This window comes from Portunus trituberculatus, chromosome 29 (genome assembly GCF_017591435.1).
Source record: "Portunus trituberculatus isolate SZX2019 chromosome 29, ASM1759143v1, whole genome shotgun sequence".
Lineage (NCBI taxonomy): Eukaryota > Metazoa > Arthropoda > Malacostraca > Decapoda > Portunidae > Portunus > Portunus trituberculatus.
In genome coordinates this window covers 1,065,242-1,084,815 of record NC_059283.1, presented here as the reverse complement: position 1 = coordinate 1,084,815, position 19,574 = coordinate 1,065,242, and the positions used below count along the sequence as shown (strand labels likewise).

General features: G+C 38.8%; 2 protein-coding genes across 3 annotated transcripts; one reads left to right on the top strand and one right to left on the bottom strand.

The window, feature by feature from the left end:
- The first annotated feature begins 1,286 nt into the window (after positions 1–1,286).
- On the top strand, positions 1,287–11,322 carry LOC123510537 (mitochondrial coenzyme A transporter SLC25A42-like). 2 transcript variants are annotated; one of them, XM_045265792.1, is made up of 9 exons: positions 1,287–1,563; positions 6,029–6,145; positions 6,628–6,784; positions 7,108–7,218; positions 7,713–7,903; positions 9,122–9,254; positions 9,529–9,661; positions 10,031–10,214; positions 10,596–11,322. In XM_045265792.1, exons 2-9 carry the CDS (start codon positions 6,048–6,050, stop codon positions 10,729–10,731), a joined length of 1,143 nt encoding a protein of 380 aa, XP_045121727.1. In that variant the 5' UTR covers positions 1,287–1,563; positions 6,029–6,047; the 3' UTR covers positions 10,732–11,322. The 2 variants fall into 2 exon arrangements, with proteins under 2 accessions (XP_045121727.1, XP_045121728.1); XM_045265793.1 differs by lacking the exon at positions 1,287–1,563 and having other exon boundaries at positions 6,044–6,182.
- A 1,975-nt stretch (positions 11,323–13,297) lies between these two features.
- Positions 13,298–19,068, bottom strand: LOC123510536 (TWiK family of potassium channels protein 7-like). Its single transcript, XM_045265791.1, has 7 exons — positions 18,658–19,068; positions 16,296–16,456; positions 15,549–15,693; positions 14,872–15,010; positions 14,484–14,613; positions 14,083–14,314; positions 13,298–13,954 (listed from the first exon to the last, which is right to left on the bottom strand). Exons 1-7 carry the CDS (start codon positions 18,785–18,787, stop codon positions 13,536–13,538), a joined length of 1,356 nt encoding a protein of 451 aa, XP_045121726.1. The 5' UTR covers positions 18,788–19,068; the 3' UTR covers positions 13,298–13,535.
- Positions 19,069–19,574: the final 506 nt, after the last annotated feature.

Below are 19,574 nucleotides of genomic sequence, written 5' to 3'. Positions count from 1 at the left end.
GTCCTCCTCCTCCTCCTCCTCCTCCTCCTCCTCCTCGGTGCGGAAATCGGTGACATTAGAGACGAAGAAAGGTGAAGTAGGATGAACTATTTCCACTGGAACTTAAGAGACGAGCAAACATCTCCATTCTATTTAAGAGAGAACGTGGGAGGAAAAATTCTCTCTCTCTCTCTCTCTCTCTCTCTCTCTCTCCCCGAAATACATATATCACTAGTTTTTCGTGAGTGAGTGGATCGTCTTTTTATGGTTAGTTTATTAATAATACAAGTCTCTCTCTCTCTCTCTCTCTCTCTCTCTCTCTCTCTCTCTCTCTCTCTCTCTCTCTCTCTCTCTCTCTCTGTGTATGTATGTTTATATATATTTACTGTTCATATCTATTTATTTTCTTATATATACAATTATCTATCTATCTACTTACCTATCTATTCATCTACCTATCCATTCATCTATCTATCTATCTATCTATCTATCTATCTGTATGCATCTATCTATCCATCAGTTTCTCCGATGATCTACCTATTAATCTATCTACCAGAATCTATATATCCAATATCCATCAATGAATTTATCTATCTATCTATTGATCTCTATCTATCTGACTATCTATTTATCGAACTATCTATCTATCGCATCCATCTACCTACCTACCTACCTATCTATCTATCTATCTATCTATCTATCTATCTACCTACCTATCAATCTGTATATCCATTTATTTATTTGTCTTTCTACGTATTTATTCATTATCATGGCCGGGCAACAACAACCTTGCCGATAAAAATTGGAGAAGAAAGTTATGAGGAAAAAACGAAGCAAAAGGAAAAGAAAACATTGTACTGCCAGTAGATGTTGTGTGTAGATATTTCCTCGCGATGTTACCTGTTAGCTATTACGCAAGAGTGATAACTTTTGTTAATGTTTAGTGCAAGAGGTTGTTGGGTTGATGCAGACGTGATGAATCTTCTATAGTGCTAAACGTAAAAAAAAATGCGTCGCTGTCAACATCGACCAGACTGTATAGAAGTTGCCGGCTTATGTTTTTTTCCCGGCAATATACGTAACACCTTTCTCTCCCAGTGGCGTTTGTAATAATTCCTGAATAAAAGTGTAAAAAGGCACTAATCTACAAGGTAGCATTTTATTTACCTTTATGATAGCCTCTTATATAAGCTTATTAATCAAGGATAAGATATTAATGGCCAGAATATGGGGAATAGTTTACGAGAAAAGCAGTTTTTGGAATCATAACCAGAGAGAGCCAGCTATTGCCAGACACTGAAGGCAGTCAGTCTAAATAGAGGAGAGAGGAGGGAGTGTGCCCGTCAGTCTTGCCACATAAAGGCCACTGGTGCTTCCGTTTTCTAGCCATTACTACGTTTCCGTATCGTGTCGTTCTTCCCCCAGTGCGTGTTCAAGTAACAGTGATCAATACAGCAAGAATTACTCACCCACTGGTCTGAGAATCTTGAAAAATATATTTGCATTTCACGGCCCTTCCCTGTGTGGGCCTTGGAACATTTGGTGTTAAATTTTAATCATTGAGAATTATTCTTTGCCACAAAAGTAAGTGAAGCTTTCAGTGTTGGTGAATAAGTGACGAATGAGTTGGTGAGAGAGGCAATGCTAGTAGCTGGTGGCTGAGGGTGGTGCTGTAACCTTCTATGTATATATATATATATATATATATATATATATATATATATATATATATATATATATATATATATATATATATATATATATATATATATATATATATATATATATATATATATATATATATATATATATATATATATATATATATATATTAGTTATTAGTCACGCTGTGCTGTGTGTTAATTCTTGGTCAAAAACACTTGATATTTTCAGTGATGTGCACAAGTGTTGTATTAGCGAATGCTGCTTATCCTGTACATTTTGCAGTTATAATGAATAGTTGATAGCATGCAGGAAATTATGCTGTAATTTATCTGTAATTGTAGAGCCAAGTTTCGTTTATATCTGACATTAAGTTATTCATTACCATCTAGTATTTTTTTTTTTTTCACAGATGATCGAGTCACAAAGTGTTATTTATATGTTACTAATCAGTGATCTCCCAGCATCTGTTCTTACCTTATCTAAATACCTAGCCTACATACTTATATCAGAGATGGTCTCACCTAACTGCATAGATAGTATCATTATAAATATATATATATATATATATATATATATATATATATATATATATATATATATATATATATATAGAGAGAGAGAGAGAGAGAGAGAGAGAGAGAGAGTACGAGCACTAACGCTTTCATTGTTTACATCTCAGTTTTTATCAAGATTTTCTAAGTCATGGTGAGATTGGAGAAACTTACTGACTGATAAGTGAGATTTTTATGTAAGAGGCGAAAACTGTCCATGAGCAACATAAAACGAAGAGACCCACTGAGTTGCCTGTCCCCTCGCAGGTCAGAGTGTTAGCCAAAAAAAAAAATGGGATAAATGTCTTGAAATCTCCCGTTTAAATGAAGTCAAGTCATAGGAAGCTGGAAATATAGAAGCAGGCAGGGACTCCCAGAGTTTACCAAAGAAAGGTGTGAATGATTGAGAGTACTGGTTAACTTTTTTGAGAGGTAGACAGAATAGGGGTGAGAGGAAAAAGAAAGCCTTGTGCAGCGAGGCCGAAGCAGGATAGGCATATTTTCATTTGTTATTATTCTCTCTCTCTCTCTCTCTCTCTCTCTCTCTCTCTCTCTCTCTCTCTGTGTGTGTGTGTGTAGTAAGCCCATACCTACTTGATTCTGATTTTTCATTCATCTGTTTCGTCTTTTCTTGTCACTTTCCTTATATCGAAGAGTGTTATGTTGTGTCTGGTGGTGTGGATGGCTATCTGTTGCATAATCAGACGCGAGGGAAATGAAAGATCTCTGTATGCATTGATTCCGAGCTAGACGAGAGATAAATGGGAAGAGTTGCAGCCTTGGCCTCTTGAGATTAGAAATGTTGGCGTTGTGCTGGGTGACCTTGTGTATAGTAGTGTTTGTGTGTGTGTGTGTGTGTTTAGCCTCCCGGTGTTTACTTTGATCCTCACCAAAGTTAATTTTTATAAAGCCATACGCATTTACTCGTGTCCTCTCTGAAATAAACGTCTCGCGCACCTCTGTTTGTTAGCATCATATATATGTTGTTTTTTTTATCGTACCAAATGGCCTTGATGCTTTCACGTTGTCGACCCGCTTATAGATAGACAGACTTTCAGACGTGGCAGACAACATCGTCCTTGTGATTAAATCTTGTGGAATCTGTATTAATGTATTAATTTGTCAAGATACACTTCCACCATAAAAGCTGTGAGCATTAAAGGAAGTTGAATGTAAGTGTGAATCATCCGTGTGTGTGTGTGTGTGTGTGTGTGTGTGTTACCTCCATAGTTATCACCAGTGAGTTCTATAATGGAGCCTGGTTGGAGAGACTGCCATAGAGATACGAGGATAACGAGGGCAATGAAGAGGTGGTGTGAATGAAGGTCGGCTGTGAAGTGTCCTGCCTTACACAACTCGCAGATCTGTCGTTACTCCCTGCCTTGTCCTTGTCCCTTGACTGTCTTTCTCCCCACGTAACAGAGCACCCTGTCTGTCACGCTCTGATAGGTGTGTGTGTGTGTGTGTGTGTAGGCTGCAGAGAGAGAGAGAGAGAGAGAGAGAGAGCACGCAAAAGTAGGATGTAAGTGAATGACTGAATGTAAGGAGCTTATGAAAACGGGAGGTAGTGAATCTAGGGATGTTTAGGTGTTCAGCAAGAGTGAGTGACTGAAGTACAAGGAGTAGGAGTAAGTGAAAGGCACTTGTTATGACTATTCTTAGGCAAAAGTGTCGAGAGTCAGCAAAATGGAGTGGATAGGAGTTGAGAGTTGCAGTTAGTGACTATTATCTTGTCTCCGCATTCTTAAAGGTGTTTTTGACGTGCTTCACAAATGCGTGTTTTGTGAAGGGGTCAAGAGATAAAGCTTATGGCGATGTTTGTGATGGTGGGCTGTCGCTGGCTGTTCTCCAAGCCCTCATTGTCGTAGTTCTAGTAATTGTTAACTGTGTATTATGAACGGTAATCTCTCTCTCTCTCTCTCTCTCTCTCTCTCTCTCTCTCTCTCTCGTGGTTATTTAAATTTACATGAAAAATTTTTTAAGGTGTTTTTACTACGCTAGAGGCAGACTGACAGGATTTCTATATTATTAACTGGAAAAACACTTGTAAAAATTGCTAATCATCTCTGGCCTTTGAAAATAGTTGTGGTGAGAGAGTAAGCGTTTCTGAATGTCTCTCTCTCTCTCTCTCTCTCTGAGTGGGAGGGACAGGGAGGAGAGGAGAGCAATATTCCTGTCCCGAAGGTCGCTGTCAACCACCCTCAGGGGACAGAGATAATTTACCGGGTCACAGTCACTGAGGCTGCGCGATATAGACCTTTGAGGCGAGGGCAAGGTCATTAGTTGCCGTGTTAGACAGTATTGGGCGGAAATATTTTGTCAGTATCTTTTGTCATTTTCTCTCGAGTGAATGCTGCAAACTGGTACGACTTTTATTCGTTTATTTGTTTATTGTATGAATTACGAATGATTTTAGGGATATGTGCGAGTATTTTTTTAAAGTTTAGTAGATATATATATATATATATATATATATATATATATATATATATATATATATATATATATATACGTGTGTGTGTGTGTGTGTAAAATTCTATGTGATGTGGTTGTGTATAGAATATAAGGAAGGTCAGTTGGCCTAGAGGTGACTGTTTGCAATGGTTAATGAGGACAACACTGGTCTTTGATGATTAGGCCTATAAGGATGTTAGGCATATGTGGAAACAATACGTGAGGATAATGCTCGTATTCTCAAACATTTCAGCGCTTCACGTTGACTAATTCAAAAGGCTTTATTTAAATTGACACGAGTTTTTAAGGTGTTTTTACGGTTCTAGAGGCAGAATAACAAGATTTCTACATTTTTAACTGGAGAAACTTGGAAACCTTGCTAATCTTCTCTGTGGCCTTGCAAATAGTCGTGGTGAGAGAGTAAAGCGTTTTTAAGATGTTTCTACGCTTCTAAAGGCAGAATAACAAGATTTCTACATACTATATAATTGGAGAAATACTTGAAAAACCTGGTAATCTTCTCTGTGGTCTTGGAAATAGTCGTGGTGAGAGAGCAAAGCGTTTCAGAATGTGGACCAAGTTATTAGAATCAGGAATGTATAGGGTAGGCATGCTTTTCAAGGGTAAGCGTGACATATACCTATTTGAGGGAGTCAGGTATGAGGCGCGAGTGACATCCGTGTGTAGGTAGCCGTGTGGCTCACGTCATCCTGCGCTGTTCATTGCCTTCGCTGATATGAGTTCCCCAGGCAACACACAAGCAGGGGAGTGCCCTGAGTGATATTGGCTTATTTCCCGTCTCATCATGAGCTCCTTGGATGACGATATTGAATAAGGAAAAAAGGATAATGGTGCTCCCATTTATTCTCATTAGTTTTACTACTTTTCACTCTTCTTTTCCAGTTTGCAAGTTTAATATTCATAGTGAGCAAGAGATGTGTCTTGATAACTATTTATTAGCTTAACTTTTTATCTTTAGATGATAAACATGCAATATATGATTTATAGGTATTGTAGTGTTTAATATATAACTGATAGCAGTGAGTTATGTTAGGTCAGATGTGTTAAGTGGTTACATGACACTTCTTTTGTGTTTGTAAATCCTTGAAGGTCTGATTGTCTTATCTATTAGCTGATGAAAGATTCAGGAGAGTGAGTGAAGGTGTGGTGGTGGCTCAGCGTATCTTGACAAGTGTAATTTAATTCCTTTTTTTTATGCTATTACAATTTAAGGAATCATAGTCATATTGATTTTGTAGGTAGATGTTTTCTTTTATATTTGTGATATGTGGTGTTATATATCCTTGCTAGTGTGTTGGGTCTTAAGACCAATCAGTCAGTCACAGTATGAGGCCATGACAAGCCCCTCATTGTTGCAGGGTGGAAGATGGTGGCACGATGAACCACAGCCTGGAGGGTCGTACTGTGGCTGTTGTCATCAGCGACATCACCACGCCGGCCATCTCAGTGACTAGACATAAGACTCAGCAAATTCAGTATGTGGAGGCAATCTGTACATCATCTACATGATTTGTATGCTAATGTGTTTTAGTTGGTCATGAATAGATAGGTATGTGGGTGGGCAGACATGTAAATATTGTTAATTCATGAAATTGCTGTATTGCTGTATTCAGTGAAAGATATGTAGATGGATTCAAAATATTATTATTATCAATTCAAGACATCATGTATGATTGATAAGTTATCAATGTCAACCATGTTACAAACTGAGCATGTTCAAGAAGCAAAGCTTGTCATATGAGGGACAACAGCCATTCAGGGCAGAGACCATCTCTAACATTGTGCTCTGTTGTTTCTGTGGAGTGGCCAGTTAAAGAATAGCAAGATACCCATCGTGTCTTGAGTTCAACACCAATGTTTGTCAGATTGGTCATGAAGTAAATCAGTGAATGACAAGTTAGGAAGTTTCTTCATTAATGAAGTCAGTTGTGAAAGAAAACATGCATGTCTTTCCTAGATCTGGGGAAGGACGGGAATCTTGTGACATCCCACCAGAGGCCTCCACCCTCCAGTCCAGCCCATTCAGGGAAACACAGCTTGAGGAGCACTCTCAGCACTCAGGCACCACCTCCACCACCCCCACCTTCAAGGAAGATGTTCAGGCTGAAGAGGAGGTGAAGTGTTTCTTTGGTATTGTAAAAGTTCTGTTGCATCATCATATTAACCTCTTGAGTACTATGATGAGTTTTCATATTCATTCTGCTTACTATTTAGTAATTTTATTCAGCCTCAGAAACTTATGTAGGAAACTAAAATGTGAAGACTGGGGCCATTAATATTCTGACGTCCAAGGACCCTTCTTAATGTCAATGAAATGGTCTAATCTTAGGGAAAAATGTGTCCCAGTAGGAATTCATGGAATACCTGTGCCTTATATAAGCACTGAGTTTTAGCAGCTCTTCAGTGAAGGTTCTAAAGTCCTTTTATTACACTGCAGGAAAGTTTTCACACCCAACGGCTCCTCATCTCTCTCCTGGCTGGGGCCATGGCAGGGGCCTTGGCCAAGACCACCATTGCTCCCCTTGACAGGACCAAGATAAACTTTCAGGTGAGTGATTCTTTATATCAGACATGGAAAATATATTCCTGGACTTCAACATCAAAACTGTTGTGAGGTTGGCAGGAGCTTCCTAGCTTGAGCCTGAGCCAAGATGGTTCTGGTTGGAATCCTACAGTGGATGATGGCAGCTTTGGCTCGTTTCTTCTCTTGCTACAGTTCTGTTCACCCAGTAGATAATAGGTTTGGGATGTGAGTCTTACAGTTGGTGGAAAAAAAGGCTCCTTCCCCTCCCTGCATCAGCAAACAATAAAATTCCAAAATAATTTCATGTCACTGGATTAATGGTCTTCTCTCTCTCTCTCTCTCTCTCTCTCTCTCTCTCTCTCTCTCTCTCTCTCTCTCTCTCTCTCTCTCTCTCTCTCTCTCTCTCTCATAAACTTCTACATATCAATTCACATTTCACTCTTTCTTCATAGTCATTTATCTGATGAACTGAAATCTGTGAGCAACTACACTACCAATCTGTCTTTGTCCCCTTGCAGGCCACCAAACAGACGTTCTCTGCACATAATGCCTTTGTCTTTGTGCGGGAGTGTTACCAGAAGGAGGGGCTACTCAGTCTGTGGCGTGGCAACTCTGCTACCATGGCCAGAATCATTCCCTATGCAGCCATCCAGTTTGCATCTCATGAGCAATATAAAAGGATGCTGAGAGTGGATGGACCAGGCAATGAGTAAGTTTGTGTCTGTGTGTGTGTGTGTGTGTGTGTGTGTGTGTGTTGATATAACAATGGTTGTCTGCTGGTTGTGGTCTAGTATTTCTTTCTGCTTCCTTTATATGGACATGGGTTCTTTGCTTCATTTCACACTTTTTTTTTTAAGCTTGTTTAATTTTATTTAGATTTATGACTTATTTTAGTAATCTTATACTGTGTAACCTCAGTTGAGAAACTTATTTCATTCCAGAAGACCATTCGCAAACTGAAATGTTCATGAACCAAAATCATTTTCCTTATAGGAATCAGTGTAAAATAGATTAATCCATTCCTGGATTAATCTTTGAGAGAGTGACTCAGCTTGCACCCTGCAGTCCTCGCAGCACATATCCTCTCTCATACACTTTTGTGTAACTGTCTGCTGGAATCACAAAGGATTGTTGTTGTTATAGTAACAGTATCTAAAAGACAGCAAGACAGTGTACACTGATCTTCTTGACAATGTTTATCATGCATCACTAGTTGTCCTAGAGGTGAAGCACCCTTGTGCTGTGTTCAGCTGTAATGATAGATATGGCAGCCCAAACAAGCATCTCACAGAATCTTGTGACTCCCAAGACTTGTCATACCAGCAAAGCATCTTAGAAATAATATTTTTTCTAGTGTTCCACATTTCTAATAAAGTGCTTGTTTTCTGTTTTTCTTTGTGGGGGATTGAACAGTACCTAGTATTATTTTTAAGATGCTTTGCTGGTATGGCTTTCTTTATTTCTATTGTTATATGCTTTGGCTTCTTAACACCACTATCACTAGCATATTTCACTATCTTGGGAGTCATAATAAGGGCCAGTTTAATGCAAAAAAGCACAAACAGAACAGCACCACAAGAAATACTGTTTACAGTGTGGTACCATGGGAACATCTAACTCTGTGTAATGCCATCTCATGCAAAAAAAAAAACAGCAACTCTGTTCCTGGACCAAATTTTTGTTTGTGGACAAAATTTGTCAAAAAGTTTGGTTCATCAACTGATTTCTTTGTGCACTGAGACGTTCATGAACTAAGGTTCCACTTTATACATCCATTTATGTCTGTATGATTTGTTTATTATGTTGTTATGCCCTGATTTGTCTAAAAAAAAACAATAGGCTTGGAATATTCTATTAGTAAATAAAGAAAAGAAAAATCATTGTCATTGTTTATCAACTTATGAACATTTTTGCCATTCTCCCATAGGAACAAGCCTTATTTAAGGTTCGTTGCTGGTTCCATGGCTGGTGTTACCTCACAGTTCCTCACATACCCGCTGGACATGGCCAGGGCACGCATGGCCGTCACTCACAGGGACACATACGCCTCCCTCAGACAGGTAATGAGTGGAATCATTGCTTGCATTTTTTTTATTATGTTTGAATGCAAGCAACCTTACCAGTGGTGTTCATCATCTCATTTAATGGAAGGGAACTTATGAAATCTACAATATTGTTATAGTCTCCAAGTAAATCTGCCAAAAGCAGCAGCCCAGTGTGGCTTTACTATTGTGCTGCCAAAATGCCAATTAGTATGTTGCAGATGTGACATTCATTCTTTCTTGTCACTGGGGATTTCTGAATTAAGCAGTGTATGACTGTGTTGTCTCCCAGGTATTTACCAAGATCCTAAAGAATGAAGGTCCCCTCAGTCTGTACCGCGGCCTGACACCAACACTGCTGGGCGTCATCCCCTACGCAGGCACCAGCTTTGGAATCTACGAAACTTTGAAGAAGTTCCATGCAGGTAAACAACAACACCTACAAAGATGAACTTAATTAAAAGGAATTTGAATATTATCTCATTTTGGATGTACTGTATACCACAAAAAGAAATAACAGGCCAAGAGACAGTGTACCCTTACCTGAGACAAAGATCTAATCAAGGTGTTCATATTGCCATAGAATATGTAGATACTGATTTGAGTGTGCAAGCTTTTCCTTTACATTAATACAGTCACTCATATATTTTTTTCTGACTAACATCATTGTAGGAATCAGTTGGTGCTTGCACTTCCTCATTGGTAAGTCTGCACCCAGAAAATAAGCTAAAGATTTCTGTTTTTCTTTGCCTTTCTGTATTGTTTGTATGTCTAAACTGTTACTTTTTTGACAGATTACTCTCATAGAGACAAGCCAAACCCTCTGGAGAGGATGATGTTTGGGGCAGTAGCAGGTTTGGTGGGCCAGTCCTCGTCGTATCCCCTGGACATTGTGAGGAGGCGCATGCAGACCGCCACAGTCACTGGCAATGGCAACCATTATAAAACCATCATGGGCACCCTCCTCAAAGTATACAGGTAAGCTAAGAAGGATTTGTGTTTAGTTGTGATGTAGTTCACTGTATGGAATGTTGTATTGTAGGTTCATGTGAAAGTTTAAGTCGGTAATGGTTGTATTTACTAATCATAGCATAACTTTTTCATTATTATAACTGTAGTTTTTTGAAGAGCCATTAGTTATGTAATAGCAAATGGTATATGTAAGTGACGAATATTTCCAGTAGCTATGCTCACCACTACTTCTTGAGAACTCATTTATCGTGATGGGTGGATTTCATTTCACTAAATCCACCTGAAGTCCTAAACCATAAAAGACGCAGAATTCTGCATTCCCTATCCTGTCTAACTTAGCCTGACAAAGTCTCCTGGAAGCAGCTAACCATTCTGTTTGTGGTGCAGGGAGGAGGGGCTGCATCATGGGCTTTACAAGGGGCTCTCCATGAACTGGATCAAAGGCCCCATCGCTGTCGGTATCAGCTTCACTACGTTTGACACGCTCAAGATCTCCCTGGAACAGATTTTGCTGCCAAGATAGCAGACTCCCGTGTGCAATATGCTATGCACGTGGAAAGAGGACAATTTGTATTGATCCTGGAAGTGCATTTGCTTTGTTGTTACTTGAAATTTTTTATTCAATATTTTTATGAGAAGTAGATAGTGATATAGATTGTACATATGTGAACTATATAAGATATTTTATGAGGAAGATGCATTGCAAATATGAAGTATATATGTATATATATTGGCTGGAACATATATTCAGTCAGCATATAGAAGAGCATGTCAGAGAAGAATATGTCTTTGTTATGGATAATTGAGGTATTAAAGAACTTATCAATTTTATCTTGATATGAAAGTATAGGGAAATTCTACATGGTACCCAGCCAGTGAGCTTCTAGTTATTATTTGAGAAACAAGTTGATCTTGCCTTTTTGGGGTTATAGTAGTAGAGTAAAAGATGTCTTGCAAACCTCAGTCTGCTAGTCTGATCATCAGGAACAGTGAATTCACTGTCTGCATCCTTATGCCTTTCGCATCACAAAGCTCATTGTATACTTATGGATCACCAGTACAAGGGAACACACAATTCCACTTGGCTTCCAGGTTATAAACACATTACAAAGAATCCAAATGTTGTGTTTCATCCCTGAGTCCTGAGCATTAGTCCCTTTCCCTCCTTAAGTCACTCTACCTCTCTGTCTCACACTACTAGAGTTTCTAAGTCCAACCATCTTTTGTTTTGTAGGGAAGGATAGATGTATATTTTTACTCTGATGAGATGTGGAACTAGTCCATTTTCATGCCTTACAAAAGTGATGTCCACCCCTACTTCCTTTTCAACCTCCTCACGCACAATAGTTTCCATTGCACATCTATGATTTGTGTTTCTGGTGTTATTGTATGATATCAGCAGAAGAAAGTGAAATGGTTGTATAGTATTGCTAAGAAGGGAGTTGGGGATAGCTTCAGTTTTGCTGTGTGATGATTGCTTTGCCAGCCTATTCCTTGTCACGAACAAGGTGGTGTATGCAGTCAGTTAGATACATGAATACAATCGGTTTATCAGTGTGAGCTCCATATATTCTATGATCGCTGGCAGTTACTAATAATGTTTTTATCATGAGTACAATAGTGCTTGTATTAGATAGTACTGCCTCGGGATCAATGACTGTTTCCAAATGATGGAACTGCTTCACAGATCGATGACTGTTTCTAAATGATGGAACTGCTTTACTTCTGTCACTGCATGGAGAATATTAAGGACAAGCCAACCAAACACTGAACACTGAATGAGGGTGAGAGGCAGTGTTGTCTGGAGTGCTATGCAGATGTCTGGCACTGAGATAGTACTTTGGTTGGTGCTGTAGTCACTGCCTTTTGCACTGCTTGTTGAGTAGGACCTGAAGCTCTGAGACTTCTAGCTAGCAATGTGATGACAACTAGCCTTGGTATTGCATCTAGAGGATGAGCCTGTCATGTGTTGATTTTGGATGTATATTATGGTTTTATTTTATATAACTATATATATATTTGGTACATTGCATGTGTAATCATAGTTACAGACAGAAAAGCAGAGATGTGAATGGTTTAGATTACTTCAGAATTCTGAAATAATTGAGATCCTCTAAGAGAGGTAGTAAATGCTTCCATCAATATATACATGTGTGTATCTGTGTGTTAGTGTGTGTATGTGTGTGTGTGTGCTCATATATATATATATATATATATATATATATATATATATATATATATATATATATATATATATATATATATATATATATATATATATATATATATATATATATATATATATATATATATATATATATATATATATATATATATATATATATATATAGCACAGTCACACTAAGTTGATGTCTCTCTTAAAGGGAGGATTGCCAAGACAAGGCATATACATAAATCAGTATATTTACAAGCTTTCCCTCAGTCTTGGCCACAAGGCATCAAAGGGAAGGACCAATCCTCACCACACACACTACAAATATGAGGATCATTGAAACTATTTGTGCATTTTTTGTAACAGAACCAGACTGATATATACATACACATGTACACAAACTATGAGTATGAGTGGTCCAACCCATCCCATTTCTTTGTGAATTGTTATGAGAATATTGTGAATAAATTGAGAGAACTGTTATTTGCTCTTTTAGCCTGTCTGAGATGTTTAGTTGAAACTGCTTATTAAAATGTACCATCACTTCACTGTGTGCTTACTACTGAGGGAACATAGCACATGGATAGCTGGCAAGCAAATTTCAAATAAGAATAAGTATTTAGTCTTTGTTTTCTTGAGCTTGATGCAGCTTTGAAATGTAAGTAATGATGCATATAGTCAATACTTTGTTCATTTGTGTGCCTTCTGAATGTTAACATTTTACTTTCCTCAATCAAAGTTACTACAAATAGCAATGAAGTTAACATCTTTTGATAATTAAAAAGCTGTGTGTCGTGTGGCAAACTAGTGGAAAGGAAATATTGCAACCTAATGAAAAGTTATATGTGTGTGTGTGTGTGTGTACTTAATGGTTTGAGTGTGGTAATAAATCTACTTGGCCAGACACAAACAGTGAAACAGTTTGAAAATAACAAATTTATTACATTTTTATCAATCAGGAACTAACAAATCTATAATCTGTTCAACAATGAATAAGACAACAATGTGGCATGTATGATCAAGTTGTATTTTATGATCATTGGAAAAGATTTAGTTTTAACTTTGTGCACTCACTTTGAATACTATGTTTAAATGAGTTTTGTTTCTTGGTGAGACTCTTTACTTACAATCACATCAATCTATAATACTCTCCCTCAGTCTGGGCCATCGAGGCTTCCTGGGATGGGAGTGGAACAGTTGGAGCGGGTGGGAAGTGGTGAAGGTGAATGTGAGTCAGACTGAATGGGAGCAAGGGTCTGTGGTGGGGCTAGCGTGGTGGATTCAGCTGATGGGGAAGGACCACCATCTTGTGACAGCCGTCTTGATCTCAGAGTTCCAGCCGAGGAGGACCGTAGAGCAGCAGCGGGCGGTGCGGGGCTCTGTTCACCTTCTTCTGGAATTGTGCTTGGTTGATTTTTCTTCTTTGTTTGTTTGTTTTTACTGTTTTCTGTCTTGTTCTTGTCCTTGCCATCATTTTCAGACTTTGAGAGACCAATCTCCTTGGCCAGCCAGTGACACTTTTCAAGAAGTTGTTCTTGCATGAGGTTGATGCAGGTAGACAGCAGTGCCATGCCTGATCGGGGAAACAGAGCCATACAGCCATACAGGTTGTCAACATCTTTTAACTCATGGTCAGATAAACCTACAAAATGTTCACTAAATGTGTATCACTTGATTTCATCTTGGCATGAAAGGACTTACCAAGGACAATGTAGATGATGCAGATGAGCATTTGCATGCTACCATTTCCATCACCATCAGCAAGTATGGCATTGCCAGGTACCATGTCTCCATACCCTATTGTGGAGAGTGTGATGAAAGTGAAGTAGCTGGATGAAGTGAGGTTCCAGCCTTCCCAGAAACTGAATAGCACAGCACCCAGTATGATGTACACCATCAGCAGTACCAGATTGATGACAATTGGTACGTTCAGCTGGAACACAGTGAAAAGTAAGCACTGGTAATATCTATGATCTGTTTTGGGGAGTATTATTTTTTATAGAATATATATAGCATGAGTTCTCAGTCCTTAAATCACTGTAGACTTTCATTTGTATGTGTGTGTATGTGCATGTGTAAAAGTTCACCATTCTGAGACTCACAAACTCAGTAGGCATGAACTCTTCTTTGCCAACTTCATCATCAACCAGAAGTTTACGTTGCTTCTTGCTGGCATGTGGTGGCAGCTCCTCCTCGATCCTCCTGGAGCGACACCAGCGGCAGCAAATCCGACTGTAGGAGTGTTATGACCATTAAGGAATGTTGCTTTGGGTAGATGTCTCATGCTTTACCCTTATTTCTATAACTAAGAGTATTTCTCAAGAGAATGTATATGAATAGCTACAAGCATAAACTATACACATAGGTATCAATTGTTTTGAATCAATAAGGCAATACTCCTCAAAGCTATGAAAAGGGGAAAAATTGTATGTCATTTCTGTATGTAAAAAAAAAAAAAAAAAAAAACTTCTAATAAACTCCCTGACTAACCTGTAAATGAAGATAAAGGTCTCAGCAATGGAGTTCCCAAGGTTGCCCAAGAAAATAAGGAGAAGTGGACAGCCAATTAAGGCATAGAAGATGCAGAAAATCTTGCCCTCAGCAGTTTCTGGGTAGATGTGACCATAACCTGGGGAAGATGAAAGTGAAAATAAGAGTATGATATATTAATTTTCAAACTAGCTTAAATACCATTTTGATTTCATCAAAGTTATGTTATAGAGATTTCACTCAAAATATAATGTAAGATGAGATGGTTTGGGTATGTAGTGAAAGAATTGCAGTGAGTGATTGTGAGAAAAGTGAAATATCTGAAATCTGATAAAGCTTCGTAGAGCAAAATCAATGAAAGCCTGAAGTGAAATGATTCAAATGAAACTCAGAGATCCAAGTGTGTGTGTAATGAGGCTGCTGGCCAGTCAGTGGAGCACCTTATGATTATTCACTGAGTTTGCAGTGTTGGTCAATAATCATAGGAAAAATGCAAGTTGTACTGTACATAATAGAGATATCTTGGAAATTATCTCAGTCTGTTGACAATAATGCTATTAGCAGTGATAATTGTGGTAGCAGTAAGCAGCAGTAGTAGTAGTAGTGGTAGGAACAGACAGTAGTAGTAGTAGTAGTAGTTATAGTAGTAACTTGAAAATAAAAAAGTCACATCTTACCAATAGTGGACATAATGGTCATGGTGAGGAGGAGTGACTTGGGCACTGTCCAGCTGTCCACCCAGCCTTTCTCTGTGCCGTCATACTTGTAGTCTGACACGCTGATCAGGATGTGCCGCTCCAGGCCATTCAGTGCCAAGGTGACCTGGGGGACAGAGAGAAAGAGAAAGAGAAACAGAGAGATAGACAGACAGACAGACCGAGACAAGCAGACAGACAGACAGAGACAGAGAGAGAGAGAGTTTTTATAATCACATCAAAATAAATGGACAAGCAGTCATCATAGTGCAGTGGTAACGGGGGAGGGAACGTAATTTTCTTTTTTATTCTTGTAGACAACTTTTCTTGTGAATCATTACTCATTAGACATTCACTTATCAGATTCCTATTTCTTTTATTTTTCTTGTATCCTTTTGTAATTATTCCCTTTCTTCAGTAATTCTCTCTCTCTCTCTCTCTCTCTCTCTCTCTCTCTCTCTCTCTCTCTCTCTCTCTCTCTCTCTCTCTCTCTCTCTCTCTCTCTCTCTCTCTCTCTCGGTATGTCTTTCCTCACTCTTCTTATGACTTATCAACTTTTCTAATATTTACTCAATTCTTCCCTCTGCACCAGCCCCTGCCTTGCCTCCCCTCACATCCAACTCCTACCAGCCTCTTGCCTTGCCTTCCCTCACATTCCACCCCAAGCAACCCTTACCTCCTCTCACATCTTAATCCTACTTTCCCTTCACATCCTGCCTCTGGACTCACTCTCTCATGGTAGTAAGAGTCAGGCCACTTGATGTGCTGATAGGACCACATAAGCCCTGCCACATACTCCTTGGTCTCCTTCACCTGGACTGCTCGCTGCTGCTTCTTCTCGTACATTTGTAGTTCATTTGGCCTCTCGATTTCTATGAATATGTATGCCCCTGTAAGATATTAAATTATTGGTATTATTAGTATTGTTGTTGTTGTTGTTGTTGTTGTTGTTGTTGATGTAGTAGTAGTAGTAGTAGTAGTAGTAGTAGTGCTTTTTATTGTTATTGTGGTAATGGTTGTTGTTGTTATTTTTGTTTTTGTACCTAGTAGTAGTAGTAGTAGTAGTTGCTTAGTAATAGTAGTAGTAGTAGTAGTAGTAGTAGTAGGCTAGTAATAGTAGTAGTAGTAGTTATTGTTGTTGTTATTGTTGCTGTTGTTGATGTTTTTATTATGGAACTACAATAAAAGCAACAAAAACTATATTAGTGATTATTATTGTCATTAATATTATTATTATTATTATTAGTAGTAGTAGTAGTAGTAGTAGTGGTGATAGTAGTAGTAGTGATAATAGTAGTAGTAGTAGTAGTAGTAGTAGTAGTAGTAGTAGCAGTAGTAGTGGTAGTAGTAGTAGTAGTAGTAGTTGCTGTTATTATTGTAGTGGCTATATGTGTGATATTATTTCTCAGTTTTATTTCTATCCCTCCACAGAGAATGTTCAATGATTTAAAGTGGATTTTAGATTATATATAGCACAAAGGGAGGCTTGAGTTAATTTCCTATATCATTGGGGCAAATCAAGATGGTTATGTTTATTCATTCATTTGTTACTTTTTTTAGTTTATTTCTTATGCATATTTGTCTTTACTTATTTACCCAATTATCATCTTGTACTTATTTATCTCTACAGAATCTGTACAACAACTGTAGTGTACATTTGCAAAAAAAGAGGTTCCTTATTTCATAATGTTAAGTCTACGGATAACACTCGCCACGTTTCATTAAGTCTGCGGTGGATGTCTTCCGCATTTCTTGGAGGTTATTTGACTGCTCTCTCTCTCTCTCTCTCTCTCTCTCTCTCTCTCTCTCTCTCTCTCTCTCTCTCTCTCTCTCTCTCTCTCTCTCTCTCTCTCTCTCTCTCTCTCTCTCTCTCTCTCTCTTCAAAGTAAGGACTTCTTGCATGAATAATTTATTTGTGACGTCAGGAGAGTACGTGTATCGTTTTGTCATGGGGACGTTCGTGTGTGTGTGTGTGTGTGTGTGTGTGTGTCGTCAATAAATAACTATACCAACAGACTCATTTTTCTTCTTTATAACGCTACGTATTTCCAACTTTTTTTTCCCCTCCATACAGACTGGATTTGCTTAGATTTATCCTTTCTCTATGGATTTATATAGGGATTAAGTAATACATGTACACGCAAAAGCTAACGTGCGTGCCCCTGAATTTTACTGCTTCCTAACACGCTGACTAAGATATTTGATCCAACAATACAATATCGTTACTACTTCTGCTACGTATAAGCACTTCAGAAAGAGGGAAATATGTCGCGACTCTGGAAAAACCTCTCACTTGTACAACTTGAAGCTCAAAAGTATAAGTATAATAATAATGCAATGAAGAATGATCTTATTATATTAGAAGAAAATGATGAAGCAGTGAATTAACTTAATGGAGATTGTTGGAGATTCAGAGAAAGATAGAGGTACAAATATCTATACTACTAATGCTGCGGCTACTGCTGCTACTACTACTACTGTCACTACTACTACTACTACTACTACTACTACTACTACTACTACTACTACTACTACTACTACTACTACTACTACTACTACTACTACTACTACTACTACTACTACTACTACTACTACTACTACTACTACTACTACTACTACTACTACTACTACTACTACTTAATCGGTTTGAATTGCTTCTAAACAGCATCAGTTAAGACACTTCCGACACTAATTGAATTCTTTCATATTTATTGTATTTTTATTTTATCTTCTTTTATGTATTAATTTATTTAGTGGGAGAGCGAGGAACTGATTGGGGTTTTCTATAACTTTTGTACCTTTTGTTTGACTCCTATATGTAAAAAGTAAAGAATGATTACTACTGCTACTACTACTACTACTACTACTACTACTACTACTACTACTACTACTACTGCTACTACTACTATTACTGTGCACTATAAGCAAAAATAACAACTGCCATCCTCCACAACCGTCTCTATTCACTATTCCCTATTCACGCAACGAACCTCACGTAAGTTCTACAAGACCGCGGAACTGACCTCTCTAAACTCTTCTATTAACTCACAAAGCTTCACAGTAAACACAAAGAAACACAGCAAATCCTCACCCGCAACAGCATAAACAGCCACCACCATGAACAGACCAACGTGACTACACAGGAAACTGCAGCAAATTGAACCCGTTGATTTCTCTTTCTTGTTGGTATAAAATCCTGTTTCTGCGTATTCGTTGCTCATGGTTGGAGGGAAAGAGTTGAAGAATAGGTTGGTTCAAAATGTTCACTACGAAGATATTCCTTGCTTCGTTTTCTTTATGCGAGTTAGCGAGAGTTTGTTAGAGTTCGCGTGCCGTGTGCCGTGTGCCGTGACTCCTTCCAGTGTTTGCTAGCCGTGCACTGGTTTATGTGGCGTGTGATAGGCTGTTGGAGCGCCGTTGTCGTTTCTAAGGTGGGTTTCCTAGCGCCCATGACGACACATATACACATCACGCTGCTGACGTGAATCCCTGCTAGGCTAAGAGTGGGGAAGGGAAAGGGAGGGGGAGAATCAATGCTTGACTGAAATCTCTCTCTCTCTCTCTCTCTCTCTCTCTCTCTCTCTCTCTCTCTCTCTCATAAGAAAAAGAGGGAAACTGTAAGAGCCTGTCAGGCCTACATGTGGCAGGCACCTGTACGAACAACACTACCTAATTCCATCTATCTCCTCCGCTCTCTCTCTCTCTCTCTCTCTCTCTCTCTAACAATAGTTTGGCTTTCTTTCTGTGGGTAATGGCTAGATGTGTGTGTGTGTAATTCACCTCGGTCGTCTGCTGGTCAGCCAGCCAGTCTTTCCCATTTCGGAGCGAGCTCAGAGCTCATAGACCGATCTTCGGGTAGGACTGAGACCACATCAACACACAACACACACTGGGAAAGCGAGGCCACAACCCCTCGAGTTACATCCCGTACCTATTTACTGCTAGGTGAACAGGGGCCACACATTAAGAGGCTTGCCCATTTGCCTCGCCGCTTACCGGGACTCGAAC